This window comes from Eublepharis macularius, chromosome 7 (assembly GCF_028583425.1).
Source record: "Eublepharis macularius isolate TG4126 chromosome 7, MPM_Emac_v1.0, whole genome shotgun sequence".
In the NCBI taxonomy this organism is placed as follows: Eukaryota; Metazoa; Chordata; class Lepidosauria; order Squamata; family Eublepharidae; genus Eublepharis; species Eublepharis macularius.
The window spans coordinates 94,642,654-94,664,740 of NC_072796.1; the positions used below are offsets into that span (position 1 = coordinate 94,642,654).

The following is a 22,087-nucleotide window of genomic DNA, read 5'->3' on the forward strand; positions in this document are numbered from 1 at the left end:
CTTCCAAATGATTATTTTTAAGGTAATCGATATGTACAGTTTTCTATCCAAGCAAGTTAAGTGGCATTCTGATTGTTACTTTTCTTTTGTTATTGTTATTTTCTATTATTTTCTATTTTTCTTCATTCATGATTTCAACCAATCTCTTATGCAACCTTTCTAATGCAAAGGTCAGATGTAAAATACAGGTTAAAATCCAGGCACCAAAAGTGGAAGCACAAACACTACTTGCACAATTCTTCATGTGCTTATGTAAGATGGGCAAAGAGCTTTAATATGCACAGAGCTTTCATATGCAGAAGACAGATGTGTTCAGGGCCGGAGCGCCCATAGAGGCCAGGTAAGCGGTGGCCTCAGGCGCGAGGGCCCTGGAGAGGCGCCGGAGGGGGTGTCGGGGGTGGAGGTGCGCGCCGCGGAGCTGGCGTGGCTGGCCCGCAGCTGCTGCAGCCAGCCCTGTGATGCTGCCACCGCCGCCACACAACCCAGCCATCCGCCGGCGAATGACCTCGGCTTGCGCTGCGTGATGACATCATCGCGCAGTCTGTGGTGCGCGCATGCGCAGCGCGCACACATGGGGGTTGCCGCAGGTGCCAGAAACCCTGGCGCCGGCAGTGTATGTGTTGGTGTGGCTTGTTTTTCCACCCAGATGGTGACTGTCAGTAGCATAAATGAAGAAAATAGCCACTCTGTATGCAGATGTGTATCTTTGGATTCCATTAATAAAGCAGAAAGATCAAGCAACACAATTAATCCTTTCCACATAGAGCAATATATGAGTATACAACTGTGAGTTATCGATTAGGGGACTGCTGGTAGAGAATCCTCTTGTACACATGTAGAGCTGCATGTCTAATGAGATAGATAGGGAGATTGACTGGATTGGGCCAAAGTATTTTGACTCTTATCTCAATTATTCAGATTAATATTATTAGTAATTTATTTTCCTCTACTTCTGTGAGTGATCACTTATATTCTTGGCTTAAATCCAGGGGAGGAGAGGACTGTTGTTTTTCACAAACATTTCTTCAGTATGGATTTCCTTTTTAATTGTTTAAGGCCAATGCACCCTAGATCAAACCTAATATTTTATATAACTATAAAACAAGGTGACATGGTTTGTAAGTTTTGGCAATCATAGGCCTTCTTGTGGATATGCACTGTCCAAATATTTTCCCCTGTCAGTCTATATTCTATTGGCAGAGGCCAGAGGACCCTCTGATCAGGAGAAAAGAAATTGTTATCAGTCCCTGGCTCCAAGGAGGCCTGCCTGGCCTCGACTAGAGCCAGAGCTTTCTCAGTCCTGGCTCCTACCTGGTGGAATGCTCTACCGAGACCAGGGCCCGGCAGGATCTACTATCTTTCCGCCAGGCCTGTAAGACAGAGTTGTTCCGCCAGGCTTATGGCTGAGGCTGGGCCTCCGCTGGCTGGAGGATACAACATCTACTCCCCTCCCTATGAGAGCTGCCCACCACTGTTCTTAAGCTGCTGCTATGTTCAACTACACTGTTGCACTATTTGTAATTAACAGTATTGTCGCCATCAAGAAAAAGAGTGCTGCTATTTTTTTATATTTTTGTACAATGCTTTTAAATGTTTTATACGAAATGTTTTAATGCTGTTATCTGTCCTGAGCCTGCTTGTGGGGAGGGTGGAATATAAATATGATAAAATAAAATAAAAATAAAATAATAAATATAACAGTAGTAGCCTACCTGAAAAATATCTTACTTTCTATTTGTATCCAACTTATATATTTTTTTCTAATATTGTTATTGGTGGGGGATTTTCAATCACATACCTATGGGTTGGACACTACAAAATGCGAACAGAAGGTACTTGCAGTGGTGGATCTTTCCCTGCTAATTTCTTCCCCCTGCATCTCCCTTAAGGCTCAGTGTCAGTGGATCCTTGTGAACAAAACAACATGTAGTCCTGGGAGACTATATTGAGAAGGGGAGGATTTGAGTCCTTAAAGACCAACAAGAATTTTCAATGGTATAAACTTTTGAGAATAAAAGCTCCCTTCTTCAGAACTGAGAAGGGGGAATCAGCGGAAACTACTTTTCATTCTTACACCAGTAGAATATTCATCCACAGTGCTTCTTTCACCAGCAAAAAGGAGACAGGAATCATTTAACTGGGGCATACTAAAAGGAGTAACAGAGAATGACTGATGGAACTGGGGCATACTAAAGGCCATTTCTCCCTCTCCTTGCTGCAGACCCTTGCATTTTATGGACTTTTGTCTATGAGGCACCCTTAATAGCTTTGGCTTTGGAGATTCTTAGGGGTTACTGTGTGAAGGTGGAGAAAGATCGATCAAGATGGGTAGCCGCAGAGCCGTATCTTGGGTTGCCAGCACCCAGGGCATCCCAAGTCCGGCGGTGCCCCTGCACCCCCCGCATGCACTTTGCTGGGGTGCTTTTCCTCAGCAACCCTCAGGTGAGGCACAGGGAGGAGTGCTTAGGCCATTGATTCAGCAGGCCCCCTCCCAGCAATTTGCTCTCACCTGGGGGGCCACTGTGAAGCATCCGCTTGCCGGCATAAGGGGGCCCAGCGAATCCAAGCTCCAAGCAAGCCTTTATTGGCATATATATAATATAAAATTTTAAATACAGAAACGAGTCCATACAGAGTAAAATTAAAATTACAGCTAGGAACAGTACAACAGTGTAGCAAAACCAATATAGGATATTACTTGTCAGGGTGTATAGCCATAGCATTGTAGAGAAACTTTGCTACTATTTCAGTTATTTCCACATCTGGGTTGTCAAGCAGAAACTGAACCTTAAAATCATCAGAAAACTCTAAAAGTTGGGCTAATATAGGATGTAGAAGATCCCGGCGTGGTGCCAGATAAAAAGGACACTGGAGAAGAGTTTCAACACAGTCCATCGAACAAGGACATCATCTGCTAGAATAAGGAATTCCATGAAATCTACCAGATAAAATGGCTGAAGAAAGAACATTAAATCTGGCCAGAGAAAAGACTCTAGGCAAATTGGGAGCCAGGAGTTGGTAAAGGTATACTCCTGGGAAACTTACATTAGGGACAATCCCCAAGTTTAGGGGAGAACAAGTTCTATTAGCAGAACTATAGAGAGTTTGTAACTCTAATCCCAAAAGACTGGATTTTATTTTTGAGAAAGCCTCGGACTCAGAAAGCAGGGATAAAGATTCTATAGATAAGTTCAAGGAACTTATTTTAGCTTCAATACAGGCTGACAAACTAGAGTTGACAAATTCAGCGAATCAATGGCCTGAACACTTGCCTGGCGGCAAGCAGCCACTTTGCAGTGGCCTAGAAGCTAAAGCGGGAGGGCGCTGAAGGGAGGTGCAGGGAGGAGTGCTTAGAAACTCAGGGAGGATTTGGTGGGCCTCCTCCCAGTGGCAAGCAGGTGCTTCGCAGTGGCCTCGAGGCCAAAGTGGGCCTGCACGAAGATAAAAAGTGAGTTGTCACCAGTACAGCTTGCCTTTCATATAGTAGGACGAGCTATTTGTAGGCATATTTTGCTTCTGTAATATTAACCCCCAAAGAAATTTACATTAGAACTTCTATGTGTAACACTCTGCTCAGCAGATATAATTTGCTATATTATTTTCCATAGAGATCAAATGATGTTGTTTTGCTTAGGCTTCAAGATTTAAATATCATAATTTAGTCTCCTTACTATGTTACCCTTATTTGCACAATCTTGCATTTTAGTTCCAATACAGAAAAGAAACCTAAGCATGTGCAACTGTATTTCCTTTTCCTGGTCTCCCCTGTTTGCCTCTCTTACTTTGATTGTAAGTTCCTCAGCTCCACATATATAACAGCGACAGCAATCATTATCATCATAAAAATTAATACAAAAAACCTAGAATGCACCTCAACGATAGTAGAATTTGAAAACACCCAATAGTATACGTCTTTAAAAAATGTACCAATAATACAGCTAAACTTTGATGAATATACCCAAAGAAATTTGCATATTTTTGTTGACCAGTATTCAGTTGATAAATGATTCAAAACACGCTCATGCCAGTGTATGTTTATATAAGAACGTACTAATCCGATGCTGAAATATGATTACCCTTTGGATACGCTCTAGTTGTTCATTGCCTTCCTGTCTCTAATAAAGTGTTTCACTTTCAGCTTTTCAATAAACTATACTGAAGGGACTAGACACTTTTGGGGGCAGTCTCTGTTTGATAAATGATCATGTCATGCTATCACTTAGAGGACTGCTACAAAATACTAAAAAGCAAATTATATTCTAGGCACAGTGGGTTATATGTGTGTATGAAAGCCTCAAATGACATCCGTAGCACTGGCTGTAGCCTTCTTCCCAATTAATGATGGCCATTTAAGAACCCATATTTGACCAGTGTGCTCCAATTTTTATCGGCTGTGTCTAGCCCAAGTGCCCTAACTACATCTGTAGACAGCAATTTGTCATCATTCTGACAGTATGCCATTATCTATTTCAGAAAAATCTATATTTTTTCCTCTTGTTCCTGTCTGAATTGTGAAGTAAAGGAATTCACCTTTTTGATATCTTGTTGTAATCAATAATGTTCAAAGGTTGAATAAATTAAAGATTTACAACCATCTCCTCATAACACTGAACCAGTACAAGTCCTTTCAAAATAAATAAGCCTTGTGCTACCATAGATATGAGAGACACAGCTTTACAGCCTGAACTTAAAGGCATAATGAAGAGCTTGCACATGCAAGTTTTATTATTTCACTCATTCGCTTCAGCACACTTTGGGATATCTCATCCCAAAGGAGGTTCTAACTGGAGCAAAGGTGTTTAGAACCACATACATCTTTATGCCTTTATTTTTATACACTTAAAAATAGGCCAAATTCTAAACAATCTGTAGAATTCAAGTTCAACACATCCCAAGATTTGCAGAAACATCTGCAATATTTTGTAAATCTCGAGTTGAAAGAGTTACAAAAAATGGGCTCAATCAATTGTGAATGGAGTGAGGAGGCCTAAGGTATCTTGGAAGTCGTCCCCTTCCTACTGCAGAACTTTAAACCCCTTCCCCAAAAGATGCTCCTGGGTGTTGAAGGAGCCCTGGGAAATGTATGGGATATTGTGCAGGTAGCTGCAATAGAAAGGGGAAATCAGTGGAGTTATAGAGTGAGTGAGTTAGGAACTCCACAAACAGAGTAAGAGTTCATGTGTGATTTCTGCTTATTCTTTCTTCCTGCTGCAGTCACCCCATGTCACAGCCCACACCATTCTCAAGGGTCCCCTGACTTTATACATCCACAGGAGTTAGCCATGTTAGTCTGTAGTTGCAAAATAGTAAAGAGTCTAGTAGCACCTTTAAGACTAACCAGGGGTTTTTTTCTGGGAAAAGAGGTGGCGGAACTCTCAGGAGGGAAATGAGGAAGAAACACACGGGATTCTTTGAAATCATATTATTTTCAAGCACTATTACCGAGTATTTTCAAGAGGTGCTGGAACTCCGTTCCCCATGTTCCCTCTGAAAAAAAGCCTTGAGACTAACCAACTATATTGTAGCATATGCTTTCTTTGCTACAATATAGCTCTCTTTGTCAGATGATACCGTCCATGCATCTGATGAAGAGAGCTGTGGTTCTCAAAAGCTTATGCTACAATATAGTTGGTTAGTCTTAAAAGTGCTACCTGGACTCTTTTCTATTTTGACTTTATATATAATTTTTTCCTTGTTAAAATTCTAAGAACTTGATTGTGTACACATAACTTTAAAAAAATCCCATTTATTTCAGTGGGACCTTCTGACTTATCCAAAGAACGTGCAAAGCTCTTCAACTGCAATTTGGATTCAGCCTCACTTCCTTGTCAACCTATGACCAGTTTATAAAAACACAGTGCCAGTCATGCTTGGTGGTCTCCACACCACGGAGGGGCACATTGGTACTTCCTGGGATGCTGCATATGGGCATTTCCTCTCTCACAACAACCTTTAACATGCACAGAAACGTATTTCCATGCACAGATTGCTTTATTTTAAAAAATGAATATATAGCATCACTTTCCATTCTGCTTATTTCCTATACTATCTTTGAAACCTTACAAAACTGTAATAAACGATTTAGAGTCTGAAAGGGGAATAAACTTCATGACATTAAATTAACTTTACCTTATCAATTACCTCACTTTTTACATTAATGATCAATCCCCATTTCCCTTCTATTACCTTCACATGATGAAGTTGATTGTCTACAGCTATGAGATGAGAGATGTTTTCCAACACTGCTAATTCATTTATTTCATCAATATTGTTATTGCTGATATTCAAAACTGCTAAAGACTTCTAAAATGAAACAAACAAAAGATATCAAAAGAAGAAAAACACAGGTTTTTGACAAAGTCTAGAAAGCTCAAAATTATCAGCTCATTTTGAAGCACTGGGTCTAAAACAGACAGTTAACAGCTTATAAAACTTCTTATAATAAATCAGATTCAATTGTTTTATTGTATTAGCTCAGAAGCCATAGCAAATAATACAATTCCAACACAGTTATCAATATATTAAACTCCTGTATGACTAAAGCATAAAATTTATAAAGATTAAAATACTGTATAACACATAAAATTTAAATCCTAACCAATAACATACTGCAAATTTAACAAAAGAGTTTATCAGTCTGGTCCAAGTACCTGAATACCAAATATCACATGTAAAATATCAAATGAACCAGAGTGGTACCATTAATTTAATAATCAACCTAACCTAATAAATGAAATAAACCTTGCCAAATTTGTCTTTATCTGCCAGCATGATAGTAGTTTAGCTTGATCTGGCTTTCCATAAAATTGAGATAAAATGGACCAGGGAGTCTTTCACATTCATTATAATAAATCAATTTTGATAAACTGATCATGAAGAAAACATGCCCATACACAAGCTATAGCTAGGAATCCATATTTTAGGAAGTAGTTCTGAACTGCAATACAATAGAAAAATATCTTCAAATTTTCAGAAAGAAACAGATTCATGGGAACTTGGAACATTCATGGGTTAGCTGTCCTAAGAATGATATTCACGGGGGGGCAGTGCCCGCCCCCCCCCCCCCGTGAAGGGGGGGTTAAACCATCACCCCTATGCGAACACAGAGGCATGTATGAACCACTATGCAGCATGAATTGTAATATTTAATGTTTTTAAAATGTTTTTAAATGTATTATTTAATGTTTTTAAATGTTTTTAATGATGTTTGTATTTGTTATCCACCCTGAGCCTGCGAAAGCGGGGAGGGCGGAATATAAACATAATAAATTAAATTAAATTAATAAGAAAGATTATTAGTTGTATGTACATTTTTTATGTGTAGGCAAACAAAAGATTGTAAACTGGTTCTTTCTCAGTTACTGGTTACCTGCTTACTTCTGGTTCCAATTCAAACTGCTGGGTATCACCTTTGAAGCCCTTCATAGCCTAGGGCTCTCATACCCATATAACTGTCTACAAATATACTCCCATGTGGCAATTATGCTTTTCAGACAGCCGTCTTGTGGTGCCCTCTTAGAATTGTCCATATAGACACAACTAGACCATGGGAGTTCTCAGTGGTAGGTCCAGTCCTCTGAAATGGCCTACCAGAGAAGATGCAGAGGGCATCTTCATTGGCTGCATTTAGGAAGGCATGCATGATATGTTTTTAATGTTTGAATTTATATTTTAATATTACATTATCAGTTTTAATGTTTGTATCTATATTATTTTTACATTGTAATGCATATGTATGCTGTAAACTGCCTCAAGAACTAAACATGGTGAAGAGGCAGTATATAAGTATATAACAAATAAGGTCATTTGGGGGAGGGCAAACTGCTTTGGCAGGTTTGGTTGCGATTTCTTATCTGTGCCTGTGTTTTTAATCTATGCAGCTGTTCCTAAATCTGTTCATATTTTTAATTTGTATTGGTTTTACTTTTTGTTTTTCCTTTCCATGCTTCTTTTTATATGTTAACTTATGTTTTTGTATTTGTGCACCTTCTTGTTACATTGGGCAAATCCACATTACTCATTCTAAGTCGCATGTTCCCCGCATTCCCCACGCAATCCCGAGTGCCGGTCACATTACCTCATTAAACAGACGCATTTCATTCGCATTTCTCCCGAATATGTGGTCACAGGTTTTCAACGGGAGTTTCACGGTGGCCGTGAACGGGCCAATGAGCAATTTACGCGGTTTTTTTAAAAACCACCCCCCTTCCTGTCTCTCCAGCCGTTCCGAGAGTTCCTATTGGCTGATTCAACTTGCAAGTGCTCCGTAGTCTGCAAAAGACTGTTTTTGACTTCACAGCATTGGATTTATTGGTTATGCTGTTTCTGAATCAAATCTGGTAGTTTGAAAAATCATTTTGGGGTGAATCCATCCTCAGAACGGACTCGCGAAACTTCCTTTTTAACTGTTTTTTATTTTTTAAATTTTATATTACTGTAATATCGAAATTACGAAATATCGAAATAATGACACTCCAAGAAGTGAAACTTCAGTAAAATTCAGGCACTGAACTGTCCTGCATAGGAAATGCCCACGAAAGCTTCCCACATGCTTCCAAATTTCTAAAAAAGAAACGGGAGAGAGCCATCAGTGCTGTCAGTGGGGGAAAGAGAGGCATCATTATCTTCAATGATGTTTCTTTATAAGGCAAGACTGAAATAACAGAAAAGTGCGCTCAAAAAAATAAAAAAAAATGGGAGGGAAAAAAGGTCCCGCCCAAAAAAGCGGTTTTCAAGCGGCCATGTGACCGGAGGGACGCGCGAGAAAGACGGATTGGAAGCAGGAATGTGAACGAAGAGGGAAAAAATCGCGGATTGGAGGCAAACGGAAGATATCCGATAAACATGCGGGTAATGGGTGAATGTGGATTTGACCATTGTTACATGACTTCAGTCTAAGGAGAAAAAATTAAATATAAATGGTTTAAAGAAAGAAAAACTAGTGTCTACTTTAATAACCAAAGTATTATAGGAAGTAGCTATTGCATACAACTCCTGTGCAACACTGCTGAACATAAGAACTGACAATTCAAGGGTTTACTTGCCCAAGGTTTTCAACTTTTTTTAGGTAACTTTTGTACAACCTCACAAATAAATCTACAAAAGTTACTAGTCACAAAATGTTTACTAGCCTGTCTCTCCATATATACTTGTGGTAAATTGTTGTGGCACATTACTGTTTTCAATGAAAAAGGTAACAGATCTATCTTCCCTTCCTTGGTCACCTGGAGGCATTTCTTACCACAAGCAACAAAGGAAGTGGCTACTTACAAGCTTGCTTTTGTTAATTCTTATTTCTCCTGACTTTACAAAAAGAAATTTAGAAGTGCACAGAAAAATTAGTAAATGATTAATGGGGAGAGAGCACAGGAGAATCAAGAGACAGGGCAAGTGCGATGAAGTTAAGGTGATTTGGGACAGCTTCACTGAAGCTGTGAAACTTTAAGGTGCGGCTGTGGCTCAATGACAGTGCTTCTGCTGAGCATAAAGGCAGTCCCAGGTTCAATTGCTGGCATTTTCAGTAGGTGGAAAGGCACTGCAAGTCTGAGCAGACAACTGACCCTGATGGACCAATGGTCTGACTCAGTATAAGGCACCTGCACAGGACTTTCACTTTAGTTTTTGATTAAAAACTATGCTGCCTTTTAGTTCCAAGGGGCATTTAAATTACCTTACAATCAATAAAAGCAAAAACATTTGCAAAACTTTATTTGCTCTAATAAACAATTAGGAAAAAAACATATTTAGAAATTTCTTCCTACATCATTTATTTCTTTAGAATACAGAAAGTAAAATGGGGCTTTGATTCCAAATTAAGCATATCTACTTAGAAGTATGACTATTGCAGCCATAATAAAGTTATAATACAGTTGACAAACTGGATAATAGCATATTTACTTGCAAGTAAATGCCATTAATTTAGAAATTAACGGCATTTACTTACAAGTAAATATGCTATTATCCAGTTTGTCAACTGTATTATAACTTTATTATGGTTGCAATAGTAAGAACATTTTATTGGGAATTTGGGAGTTAGCCCCGTTGAATAATATCAAAGCAGAGCTGCTTAGGATTGTTCGCTACATTGCCGGATGGGAAATGAATGCAAAATAAAAATTCACCAGAAATTACTGGAAAACAAAATAAAGTTTTTTTCTGGAAAACTAGAATTGGTCACTCTGCATTTTAAAGAATGTTTTTAATGAGGAAGAAATAGCCCTTTGCTGTCTGAAAGTCCTGTGGGAGTAGAGCTCTGACAAATGGAAGTAAAGTATCAGTTAGCCGGCACAGTAACTCCCACTGCAATTTTTTTGTAATCAGCGTCCATCACTGAATGTCATCTAAACTCTACATTCTTACTGCTAGTGAATGAAGACTTCTTGGGTCAAACAAGAGCTTTTCTCCTAGGGGAAGCTGCTGGCTTTCAACATGCAACTCTCTCAGTTCTTGTAAATTCTCTAAGCCTTCCACTACAGTGATGTAATTGCCACCCAGATACCTTAAGAGAACAATATAAAAGTGACTTCATGATTTGTTTTAAAATGCAGACACATACAGTTTTGAAAGCAAAAAAGCTTCTTATATGACCTTACTGAATAATAACAAATAAACATTAAACTACCACCCCAACATATCTACCTGAAAGTAGGTTCCAGTAAACTAATAAGCTTACTATGAAGGGCCAAACTACGTGTGATATTGAATCTGTGTCTGGACCTTGCAAATATAATTTAGCCACAAACAAATAGACCTGGGGCCTTGATATGGCAAGGGGGTAGGGTTGCCATGTCCCCCTACCACCTGGGCAGGAGGTGGGAGGCCTGGCACTTACCTTTACAGTTTTCCTTATGTGCGCTCCCATACCACACAATGATATCACTTCCAGGAAGTGATATCATTGTTCAGACCACATGCTGCCCCTGGGAGCGCCACAGGGGGCTGAATTAGGTCGTTGTGCAGTGCTGCTGGGCAGCGCAAGGGGACTTGGAATGCTCCTGTGCTCTGCAGCAGCCCAAATTGAGCTGAATTTAAGATGAATCTGGCCAGATTCGAGCCAAATCGGGCTGCTGCAGAGCACAAAAGCACTGCTGCGCTCTGCAGCAGCCCAATTTGGCCAAATTTGGGCTGATTTGGGCCTGGGAGTGTGCCATGTGGCTTTGGAGCACTCCAGGAGGCAGGTCCCCCCTGCCGGCCATGTAAGTGGGGGCAGGGGTGGAGGCGGGGGACTGGCAACTCTAAAAGGAGGAGTTTTCCATTTTGTGCTGTGATCCCCCATCAACCCCTCTCAGGCTGCTTTTAGTGTTAGTAGAGAAACCTCTCTGATGCCTGCCCTTTTACAGGTAACAGTCAAACTCTCACCTCCCCACACTGCACCTGTCATCTATAGCTAGACCGTCTGCTGACAGCTTTTTGTGGCTAAATTACGCATCAGAGGAATCAGCTATTGTATGCAGTTTTATCCAAAGCAAATGTGTAGAACTGGGATGGGGCAACCAAACTGAGAATCTTAAGGCACATAATTGACTGAATAATCTATACATAAACCTAATACTGAAATGGAAAGAAATATGCACATTCCAATTATTATTAGCTGCCAAATTGGGACATGGTGTAGCTTGCATTTAGTAGTCCCATTGATTTAAATGAAAGAGAGTCAAACACATAGCTAACTGGTCCATCAAAATTTTCCTCTGCGATTTACAGAACATGAAGACAAAATTACTATATAGCCAGAGCAAAATCTTTTCATATTTGAAACATACTCAGTACAATTAATTTACTCTTGCATTCCTTAGGCCAATTTATGGATAAATATGAGAAAATTATTTTTCACTTACAATTTTTCAAGTTTTATTAATGATGTTAGATTTTCAATTTGTGCAATGCAATTGTTCTGCAAGTACAGGTGTCTTAGGTTTGTAGCAAAGTCCAGGTTACGTATCTGTCTTATTTGGTTATCATACAAATAAAGGACATTAATGTTTTTACACAAAGATAGGTCATCCTAAGAGAAAGAAGGAAAGGCATTATTCTGTAAAGTTCACTCTTGAGTAACTGCTTATGCATTCTAATTTTTCCAAATGTGGATTTTCTTTCACTGTTGCATGGCCTGTTATACTTCCGCAAATAACAAGCTATCTTAAACTAGGACCTTTGTTTCTGGTAGTACACGCTGGCATACAATATGTGCATCTTTGGGCTGCCAGGCTTGGACCCCCAAGGTGGCAAACACCAGACATCTAGCACCTCTTGGTTTAGGGAAAAAAACCTCTGTCCTAACCCAACTAGTCGTAGCTTGCCATCCTCAACAAATATATTCAAACTGCAGCCCAGCACATGAATATTATCTTTATTTATCATGGCTGGAATCCAAAGAAACATTCAAGTATTTCTACATGTCCAATGGGACTTTTGAGTTTTTATTTCTTGAGCAGCAGCCTCCATGTCTTGTGGCAAACTCTTTGAAACTGAGGAAACTTTCCAAAGCACTTTGTATTATGGCATGGCGGTGTGCGGTTCAGAGAAAAACAGCCAAACAATCTCTTTGGCATGCCAATATTTTTCAACAGAGAGTTTTATTAGAATTGCAGATTATCCCAGAATATGTGACAAAGCATATTAGTATTTTTTGCAAACTTCAAGCAAATTTCTGAAAAGCATCTGTTCATTGCCATTGTACGCAACTAGAGTGAAAACCCGTATTTGTTTCCAAAATACCAGCCAGATTGAAAACAATTTACTTCAACCTAACTAATTTATTCCAGTTCTAACTAATTCTTTGCAAACAAGAAGTGCATTTATTGAACTGCCTGATATCTCAAAGAAAAATACTCAAACTATTTGCAAGCTAATTGTTTTCATTGCATGAAATACATCATAGTTCCGAGATCCCTCCCATACTTCTTTTGCTAACAATTAACATAAAAATAAAATTAAGCACTGGTTAAATGTTGAATTAAAAAGAAGTTGTAATTGCAAATAAAAAAGAGTATTCTTACAATGATATCTATATTTTTATTAGATAGCTTAAGATGAGTTATTTTCCTCAGGTGCTGGGCCAAGGACTCATCTCTGCGATTCTTTTGACTGAGACTTTTAGCAATGAGCTCCAATGTTAAGCGAACCATAGTTTGGCAATAAATCCAATTCTCAACTCAGAGTTCAATACCCATGTATCCTTGTCACACAGAGCCTTAAAATTAAAAAAAAGTATTATTATATACATTTTCTGCAACATTCTAGATTCTATGAAATATTTCAGTTGAAACAGGATTTCTCTCATATATTTGCTAAAGATTTTCCTAATTGATTTAGAATACAGAGGATAATATTTGTCATTTGTTTTTCTTATACATTATTACACAAATAACCCAATCCTTATTATGGTTTACCTGGACGTACAACTGCTACCTGTTTAAGAAATCTTACCAGATATATCCTATCTATATTTTATAGACTAAATCAGCATACATTTTAATATGAATAAAACTGACAGTCGATACAAAAACAGCATACCTTACAGATGCACACATTGCAGCTCCCACTATTTAAAAAGAAGCATTTCATCCTTTGTGAGCGCTTCTCAGATAGTTCCTGCCATCAGGAGTTTTTATAAATTTATTATTTTAAAAAAATTTCCTATATTTGGGACCTTAGTTCCTCAATCTAAATTACTGATTGACTGAGAGCAAATATAAGTCTACTCAGAATCCTGCTCAGGTCTTTTTAATGGGACTTGTTTCGAGGAAAATAAATTTTGACATACTACCAGGAAATAAATTCCATTCAGCAGGACTTTCATGATTGGAACTGAGCTCCTAATTACATGTCAGTGATAATATTGCAAAACTAGAACACTCCAGCCCTGTTCACATGTTACTGTGAACAATCATACAGCCATGTGTAAGAAAGCGCCAATGCGCATTCACTTACTTTACAAATGAAACCAGGGACCATTACTTGGATCAGTGTGAGATTTCAATGCACATTCAGCTGCACATGTGTTGGATGTAACATGAGAATTACTCAACACACATATAAAGAACAATCAAGTGTACCCTGTGTCCGGGGTCTGAGCCCCAGCCCCCAGACTTGACAAGAGGGAACAGCAGGGGACAAAAGGGTGGCAGCAACCCCACCCCCCAAGCCGGCAACCAGGGCCAGAACTTACCTACTCCAGGGGGAAGAGGTAAAAGGCCAGAACCTCAGAGGGGTGGAGGGGGCAAGGAGAGACCAGCCAGTCCCACCTTCCAGGGGGAAGAAAGGGGGCTAAGCAGGCCAGAGGGAAAGGGCCACAGCAGGGGGAATGTGGGAGCAGCAGCAGCAGCAGCAGCAGCAACCCAAGCAGAGCCCTTACCTGGCAGGGAGAGGAAGCAGCCTCTACAGCCCAGAGCCACACCATGGCTAGAAGACAGCAGCCTGGCTCAGGAGTTGCTAGAAGCCAAGCCTCTCCAGGGGGGGCTGCCACAGGCATTCTGGGGGAGGAGATGGGTAGCCCCGCCCAGCATTGCTGAGCTGGCAGCGCAGAAGCTGGCTAAGGCAGCACCTCATGAGCAAGGCCAGGCAAGCCCAATAGCACGGAGGCTGGCTGGGGCAGCTCCTCGTGAGCAAGGCCAGGCAAGCTCAATAGCACAGAGGCTGGCTGGGGCAGCTCCTCGTGAGCAAGGCCAAGGAGCCCTCAGCTGGGGATGGCTTGCACTCAACCCCACCCTACCAGCAAAGCAAAGGAGCCCAGGAGGGATTAGTGGTTGGGGGGAAACACCTGGAGGGACGCACAGCTGGGCCCGGTCAGGAGAAGGAACAAGCCTAGAAGGAGGGCGGGGCAGAGAGAGGAAACCCAATAAAGGGTGGCTGGGAAGAGCTCTGGGGTGGTGGGTGTGAGTGAGGAGTGATGATGTGGAGTGAGAACAGTAGAATGCAAGGGTGGAGGCTTGGAGGAGAGTTCTGGAAGGAGGAGATGAAGGAGGACGCAGAGGGTAAGCAGGCCAGGTTGAGCAGGCCAGCGAGTGGACTGAGAGGGAGTCTGGGTGAGGTATACCGCCCCTCCTTCCACAGAGCAGGGTCCTGCAGAGTCCCTGGCCCCCCTGTGACGTCAGGAGCAGACCGCCCAGTGCCACGCCCAGCGGCAGCCGCGGCAAGCCCTGACAAGTTGGTGGCCCGTACGGGGAAAGTTGTTCCGACGCAGGCGCCAGTCGAAGGGATGTATCCCGACGCCGCCGCCCCAGCAGACCTCAGACTGTGGCTGGAGGAACGCTTGGACAGGATACGGGGGAAGCTGGAGGCGGCCTTCCAAACAGCTCAGGCAGAGCTAATGCAAGCCGTAGAGCAGCGGATGCAAGCCTGCGCCCCCACAGCCTCCTCGCCCGTGGTATGTGCGTTGGCTTGGGAAATTAACCCGCCAGCTGGCAAGAGGGTACAGAGTCTGTGCGCCACCGTGAGGATAGGCCGGCAGAGCCTGCAGGCCCTGTTGGACTCAGGGAGTGCAGTCTCGGCGATCCACACCCAACTCGTCCCAGCTGCCACCCCAGTGCACCGCTGGATCCCGGTGACGGATGTGATGGGCCGCACCCTGCCGTATCCTGCGGTCTGGGTGATGGTGGAATACCTGGGGGCGATCCGTCGCATAGAGGTCGTCAAGGTAGCCCACTTACCCCACCCAATGCTGCTGGGAAGAGATGCCCCGGAGTTCTACAGGCTGCTCAGAGAGGCAGCAGGGGGGGTGGCAGGCCCACGAGTCGCCCCAGTTCTGCAAGTGGAGGAGGCCGCCGACCCAGACGAGGGTCCCTCTGTCAGACCAGGGGCAGAACCACGGGCTGAAGACCCAGCTGGACCCCCGGCAGACCGCCCATTCCGCGATGCCCAAGGGGCAGATGAGTCCTTGCAGCACTTACGAGAGACAGCAGCTCGGGAGGAGGAGCAGGTGCGGGATGAGCGGAGGGCCCAACGGCTCCCTCGCATCGAGAAGCAAGGAGGGGTTTGGGTTCGCATAGCTCGCGCCCCAAATGGCCAGGGGGAGGTCCGCCAGCTATTGGTGCCAGCAGCCTACCGGGCCGAAGTCCTCCGCACGGCCCATGAGCATGCATGGGCCGGGCATCTGGGGCACCACAAGACCCTGAGGAAGATCCTCGAGCGTTTCTTCTGGCCCTCAGTGAACGCAGACGTGAAGGCACACTGCCGCTCCTGCCCCACCTGCCAGAGGGTGGCAGCGAGACGCCCGCCAAAGGCCCCTCTTTCCCCGCTGCCAGTGATGGGGGTGCCCTTCCAGCGGATAGCGATGGACTTCATCGGCCCACTGCTGCGCACATCCCGGGGATACGGTTTTGCCCTGGTGATCGTGGACTATGCCACACGTTTCCCAGAGGTCATTCCTTTAAAAACTATGCAGACCCCGGGGGTGGTCCGGGCGCTGTCCAAGCTGTTCGCGATGGTGGGGCTGCCCAGCGAAATCTTGACGGACCGGGGAGGGCCCTTCCGAGCAAAGGCCATGCGTCAGCTCTGTCAGAACTTGGGGATCCGGCAGGTGTTCACCTCTGCCTACCACCCCCAAACAGATGGATTGGCAGAGCGCCTGAATCAGACGGTTAAGGAGGCCCTGAAAAAGATGACGCATGACAAACCTCACCAGTGGGACCTGTATATCGATCCCCTGATGTTTGCCCTCCGAGAGACCCCCCAGGCCTCCACTGGCTTTAGCCCATTTGAACTGCTGTACGGGCGGAAGCCACGGGGAATGCTCTCCCGCCTGGTGGAGCAATGGGGTCCCCAAGCCAGCCCCCCCAGCTCCCCCAGTCCAGGAGTATGTGAGCCAACTCCGCGAGCGGGTGCAGCAGTTTCAAGCGGAAGCAGGCCGACAGCTGGCCCATGCCCAGACACAACAGAAGGCTGCGTACGACCGGGGTACGCGACAGAGAACCTTCCAGCTAGGGGAGAAGGTCCTCGTCCACCGCACAGTTTTCCCCAGGGAGGAGGGGGACCCCTGGCGAGGCCCCTATGTGGTGACAAAAGTATTAGGGCCCACAACCTATGAGGTCCAGTGTGGGCCTCGTCGACGTCAGAGGAAGACGCTCCACGTGAACCTGCTGAAGAGGTGGTATGAGCGGGACAGCCAGGAGTGCCGGCTGGCTGAGGACCCCCTGGAGCTTCCTGACAGTGAGCTGCCATGGACTGCCGAGGCCCCAGAGTTCGAGGAACCACAGGTGGACCCTCAGCTCGACCCTGCCCAAAAGGCCCAGCTGCAGGACCTGTGGAAGCGAGTGCCCGGGGTCTTTTCAAGACGCCCCGGGGTTACAAAATTAGTGCACCATGCCATCCCAACCCAGCCGGGGCAGTCTGCCCGGTCGACCTGGCGCCCCATTCCCCGGAAGCAGTGGGAGGCAGTGAACCAGGAGACGGAGGAGATGCTGCGCATGGGGGTCATTGAACCCTCCCAGAGTGAGTGGCGCAGCCCTATAGTGTTGGTGCCGAAGCCGGATGGGACGACCCGTTTCTGCATCGACTACCGGGAACTGAACAAAGTGGCCAAGTTCGATGCCTACCCCATGCCCAGGGCGGACGTCCTGGTCGGGCAGCTGGGGCCAGCCCGGTACCTGTCGGCCCTCGACCTGACGAAGGGGTATTGGCAGGTACCAGTGCGCCCTGAGGATAGGGAGAAAACCGCCTTTGCCACCCCCCGGGGCCTCTTCCAGTTCCGCCGCATGCCCTTCGGTCTCCACGGGGCGGCAGCTACCTTCCAGCGGTTGGTGGACCAAGTCCTGGGGGACTGTCGGGACTTCGCGATGGCCTATATCGATGACATCGTCATCTTCAGCCCTGACTGGCCCACCCACCTACGGCACCTGGAAAGGGTCCTCAAGGCACTACAGAAAGCGGGTCTGAAGGCCAATCCCAAGAAAAGCCACTTGGGGTTCCAGGAACTCAGGTACCTGGGCTTTGTGATAGGGGGAGGGCAGGTCCGGCCACCACCTGAAAAGGTGGCCTCCATCGCAGACGTGCCCCAACCACAAACCAAGCGGCAGCTCAGGCGGTTTCTGGGGCTCATGGGGTATTATGGGCGCTTCATCCCACATTTTGCGGCCCGCTCAGCCCCCCTGACTGACTGTCTGAAGAAGGGCAGCCCCAATCGTCTCAGCTGGACCCCGGAACAGGTGGCTGCCTTCACTGACCTGCGCACCGCCCTGTCCGACACAACAAAGCTGTGGAACCCGGACTTTGAGCGGCCTTTCATATTGGCAACCGATGCGTCGGCCTCAGGCCTTGGGGCAGTCCTAATGCAGGAGCAAGAAGGAATAAAGGTACCCATCCTGTTCATAAGCCGCAAGCTCCAGCCCGCGGAGCAGAAGTATGCCACCGTAGAACGGGAAGCCCTCGCCATCAAATGGGCCATAGGAGCACTACGGTATTACCTAGCCAACAACCCGTTCACGCTAATGACGGATCACGCGCCACTCCAGTGGATGCACAGGATGAAGGAGCACAACCCCCGCATCCTGCGGTGGTACCTTTCCCTTCTGCCATTCCAATTCTCCGTAGTGTACCGCCGGGGGGTCAACCACCTGGATGCGGATTTCATGTCCCGCCTCTTCGAGCCGGGCCCCTCCAAGCCAACGTCCAGGCTAAGAGGGGGTGTGTGTCCGGGGTCTGAGCCCCAGCCCCCAGACTTGACAAGAGGGAACAGCAGGGGACAAAAGGGTGGCAGCAACCCCACCCCCCAAGCCGGCAACCAGGGCCAGAACCTACCTACTCCAGGGGGAAGGGGTAAAAGGCCAGAACCTCAGAGGGGTGGAGGGGGCAAGGAGAGACCAGCCAGTCCCACCTTCCAGGGGGAAGAAAGGGGGCTAAGCAGGCCAGAGGGAAAGGGCCACAGCAGGGGGAATGTGGGAGCAGCAGCAGCAGCAGCAGCAGCAACCCAAGCAGAGCCCTTACCTGGCAGGGAGAGGAAGCAGCCTCTACAGCCCAGAGCCACACCATGGCTAGAAGACAGCAGCCTGGCTCAGGAGTTGCTAGAAGCCAAGCCTCTCCAGGGGGGGCTGCCACAGGCATTCTGGGGGAGGAGATGGGTAGCCCCGCCCAGCATTGCTGAGCTGGCAGCGCAGAAGCTGGCTAAGGCAGCACCTCATGAGCAAGGCCAGGCAAGCCCAATAGCACGGAGGCTGGCTGGGGCAGCTCCTCGTGAGCAAGGCCAGGCAAGCTCAATAGCACAGAGGCTGGCTGGGGCAGCTCCTCGTGAGCAAGGCCAAGGAGCCCTCAGCTGGGGATGGCTTGCACTCAACCCCACCCTACCAGCAAAGCAAAGGAGCCCAGGAGGGATTAGTGGTTGGGGGGAAACACCTGGAGGGACGCACAGCTGGGCCCGGTCAGGAGAAGGAACAAGCCTAGAAGGAGGGCGGGGCAGAGAGAGGAAACCCTATAAAGGGTGGCTGGGAAGAGCTCTGGGGTGGTGGGTGTGAGTGAGGAGTGATGATGTGGAGTGAGAGCAGTAGAATGCAAGGGTGGAGGCTTGGAGGAGAGTTCTGGAAGGAGGAGATGAAGGAGGACGCAGAGGGTAAGCAGGCCAGGTTGAGCAGGCCAGCGAGTGGACTGAGAGGGAGTCTGGGTGAGGTATACCGCCCCTCCTTCCACAGAGCAGGGTCCTGCAGAGTCCCTGGCCCCCCTGTGACGTCAGGAGCAGACCGCCCAGTGCCACGCCCAGCGGCAGCCGCGGCAAGCCCTGACATCCTGAAGATAGTTTCAGGTAGGTGGCTATGTTGGTCTGCAGTAGAACAACAGGATTTGAGTCCAGTAGCACCTTAGAGAGCAACAAGCTTTTCAGAGTATAAGCTTTCGAGAGTCAAAGCTCCATTGGGCTCAAATCTTGCTGTTCTACTGCAGACCAACATGGCTACCTACCTGAAACTATCTTCAGGGAAGGCACCACATTCAGCTTCATAGAGTGGAAATCTATTAACCTCATGAAAATAATTTGCACAGGTACAATCTGACATTACCTTTCTTAATAAATGCATTAGAGTGGATATTATGCCCAAGTGTTCATGGATTGTATATGTTCAGTGTAACCTCTGCAATACTGACTTTAATAAAAATTAAAACAAATCTTAATTGTAGAATTATAGTTTTGAACTGGGTTTTGGATGAATCAGTACACTATTATAATAGTCCAAATAGCAGTTGATGGCTACACAAACCTTATATGGGCAAATATTGATTAAATCAGCTTTCTATATGAATTGCTTAAATTAAAACATATGAACACAATACAACTTTGTTTGCAATAGACATGCATTATCCTTTGCTTCACAATCCTCCACTGCAAGTAGTCCTAGAAAGCAACTTGATGTTGATCTTGGATTTGGAACCTCAACGTTGTTAAGGCTGTTATGGATGGTGAGACTCTGTGGAACTGATCCAGGTATGTTTATTTGAGCATTGGATTATCTGATAAATGCACATTTGAAAAAATAAACTGAAACATCACTTAAATTTATATTTGTCTTTTGTTCCCAGAAAAGTCCCTGGAATTTTGTAAAGGGCATTTTCAGGCAATTATTCTCAAAGGACAACAAAACCCTGTTTCCTCTTCCTCTCCTGTTAGTGCTATATTGTCAACAGTTATAGTCCAGAGACAATACCAGTTCTTGCATTCTTGTTCACTACTTTTAAAAATCAAAACAAACATTTTCATTTCAATGGCAGAAAGGAGACACACACAGATGGAATTAAAAAGGTTCATAAAAATTCAGAACATAGCTGGTAAAGCTGGGGAGCCTGGCTGGTCTTCCCACCCCTTTTAAAAAAGGGCTGGATAAGCGTTTTTCAGAACTTTTACCAAGAGTGCTAGAAATGTCATAGCAATAGGGAAAGGAGTTGTCATTGGCATCATCCAAACACTATTCACTAAAAGGCTTTAACACTTATACAGCCACATTCTAGAAGATAACACCTGAAATAGCAATAGACATGCTATGTTAAGGAAAGAAGTATCACATTTTCATAACTGCGAAAGATCAGGATCTGAAGATTAAGAAAATGCAAGACCCCTGAATCAGAAACACTCTCTTGAAAAAAGACCTTTGATTTCTGCACAGCAAGTGAGTAAGAACTGTCCTTTTCACTGTGCAGGCAAATGTCCCGTAGTCAGGAGGTCCAAACTAAATATGAGAGTCCGAGTTTAGAGGATGAGTCCCCCCTCCCAGGGCTTACCTCCTTGCAGCCCTCCTCCCCAAGCGTTTTTCTTTCAGCCAGAATCATTGCAGATTGTGGACTCCCGGCCAGAAGAAAACTAGCAGGAGAAAAGGGCTGCAAAGCTCAGCCATTTCCATGGGGGAGACACAAACTATACAAGAGCCCTTTTCTTCTCCTACAGGCACAGTACGTCCGTGTCTGTGTCCGTGTGTCCTCACTATGGACAGTCCTAGTCCTCAAACGGAATCTTGAGTTTGGTCCCGACGAGGCCTGAGCCGCCCCCCAAAGAAAACCGTCTGACGCACTCACGTCTCAAGGGCTGGTTTCTATGGAGACAGCAGGGCCTTCAAACTCACTCTTCATCCCGGCACCACCTCCCTCCCTCCCTCCCCGACTCCTTGCATGGCATTAGCCTGGACTCCCTTTGCCCCGCCGCTCCTTTGGGGATTTGTCGCTCTGGCAATGGCAAAAAGAGGAAGAAGAATTCACTGCCGGAGAGAAGCGACGGGTTGCTATGGTGACAGAAGGCTACCAGACATCCTCCAATCAAATGGTTCCCTGTACACTTGGGGCGGGTACACCTGTGACCTACACATGATACCTGGGAATGCGGGGGTGGGGTGGTTGAGCGACAGATGGTTTCCGCCTGTTCTAGGTAAAGATGTTCAGTCTGGGTCATGGCAGTGTTGGAAACTGAGCTCAGTGGTTCCTGCCAGGACATGAAGACCAACTTTCATAATTTCTGTATATCATGTTTGTGGTTATTTTATGTTTTAAAGGGATTTTTAGATTTGATTTTAGTGGTTTTAGTGTTCATTAACAAGGAAGGAGAGAGAACTGGGCTTATTTGCTTATAAATGAGTTATAAAATGAGTTTTACTGAGTTCTGCTTTTATATTATTTATGCTCT

General features: G+C 45.2%; 1 protein-coding gene across 1 annotated transcript in view; it reads right to left on the reverse strand.

Moving 5' to 3' along the window:
• PPP1R42 (protein phosphatase 1 regulatory subunit 42) overlaps positions 1–21,606 on the reverse strand; it is a 35,363-nt gene extending 13,757 nt beyond the window's left edge. Inside the window, exons 1-5 of the mRNA XM_054985325.1 lie at positions 21,487–21,606; positions 12,999–13,192; positions 11,838–12,004; positions 10,360–10,498; positions 6,187–6,303 (exon numbers count right to left, since the gene is read on the reverse strand). Of these exons, the coding sequence (XP_054841300.1) occupies positions 6,187–6,303; positions 10,360–10,498; positions 11,838–12,004; positions 12,999–13,127 (552 nt within the window). The 5' untranslated portion in view covers positions 13,128–13,192; positions 21,487–21,606. The remainder of the gene's footprint in view (positions 1–6,186; positions 6,304–10,359; positions 10,499–11,837; positions 12,005–12,998; positions 13,193–21,486) is intronic.
• Between the last annotated feature and the right edge of the window lie 481 nt (positions 21,607–22,087).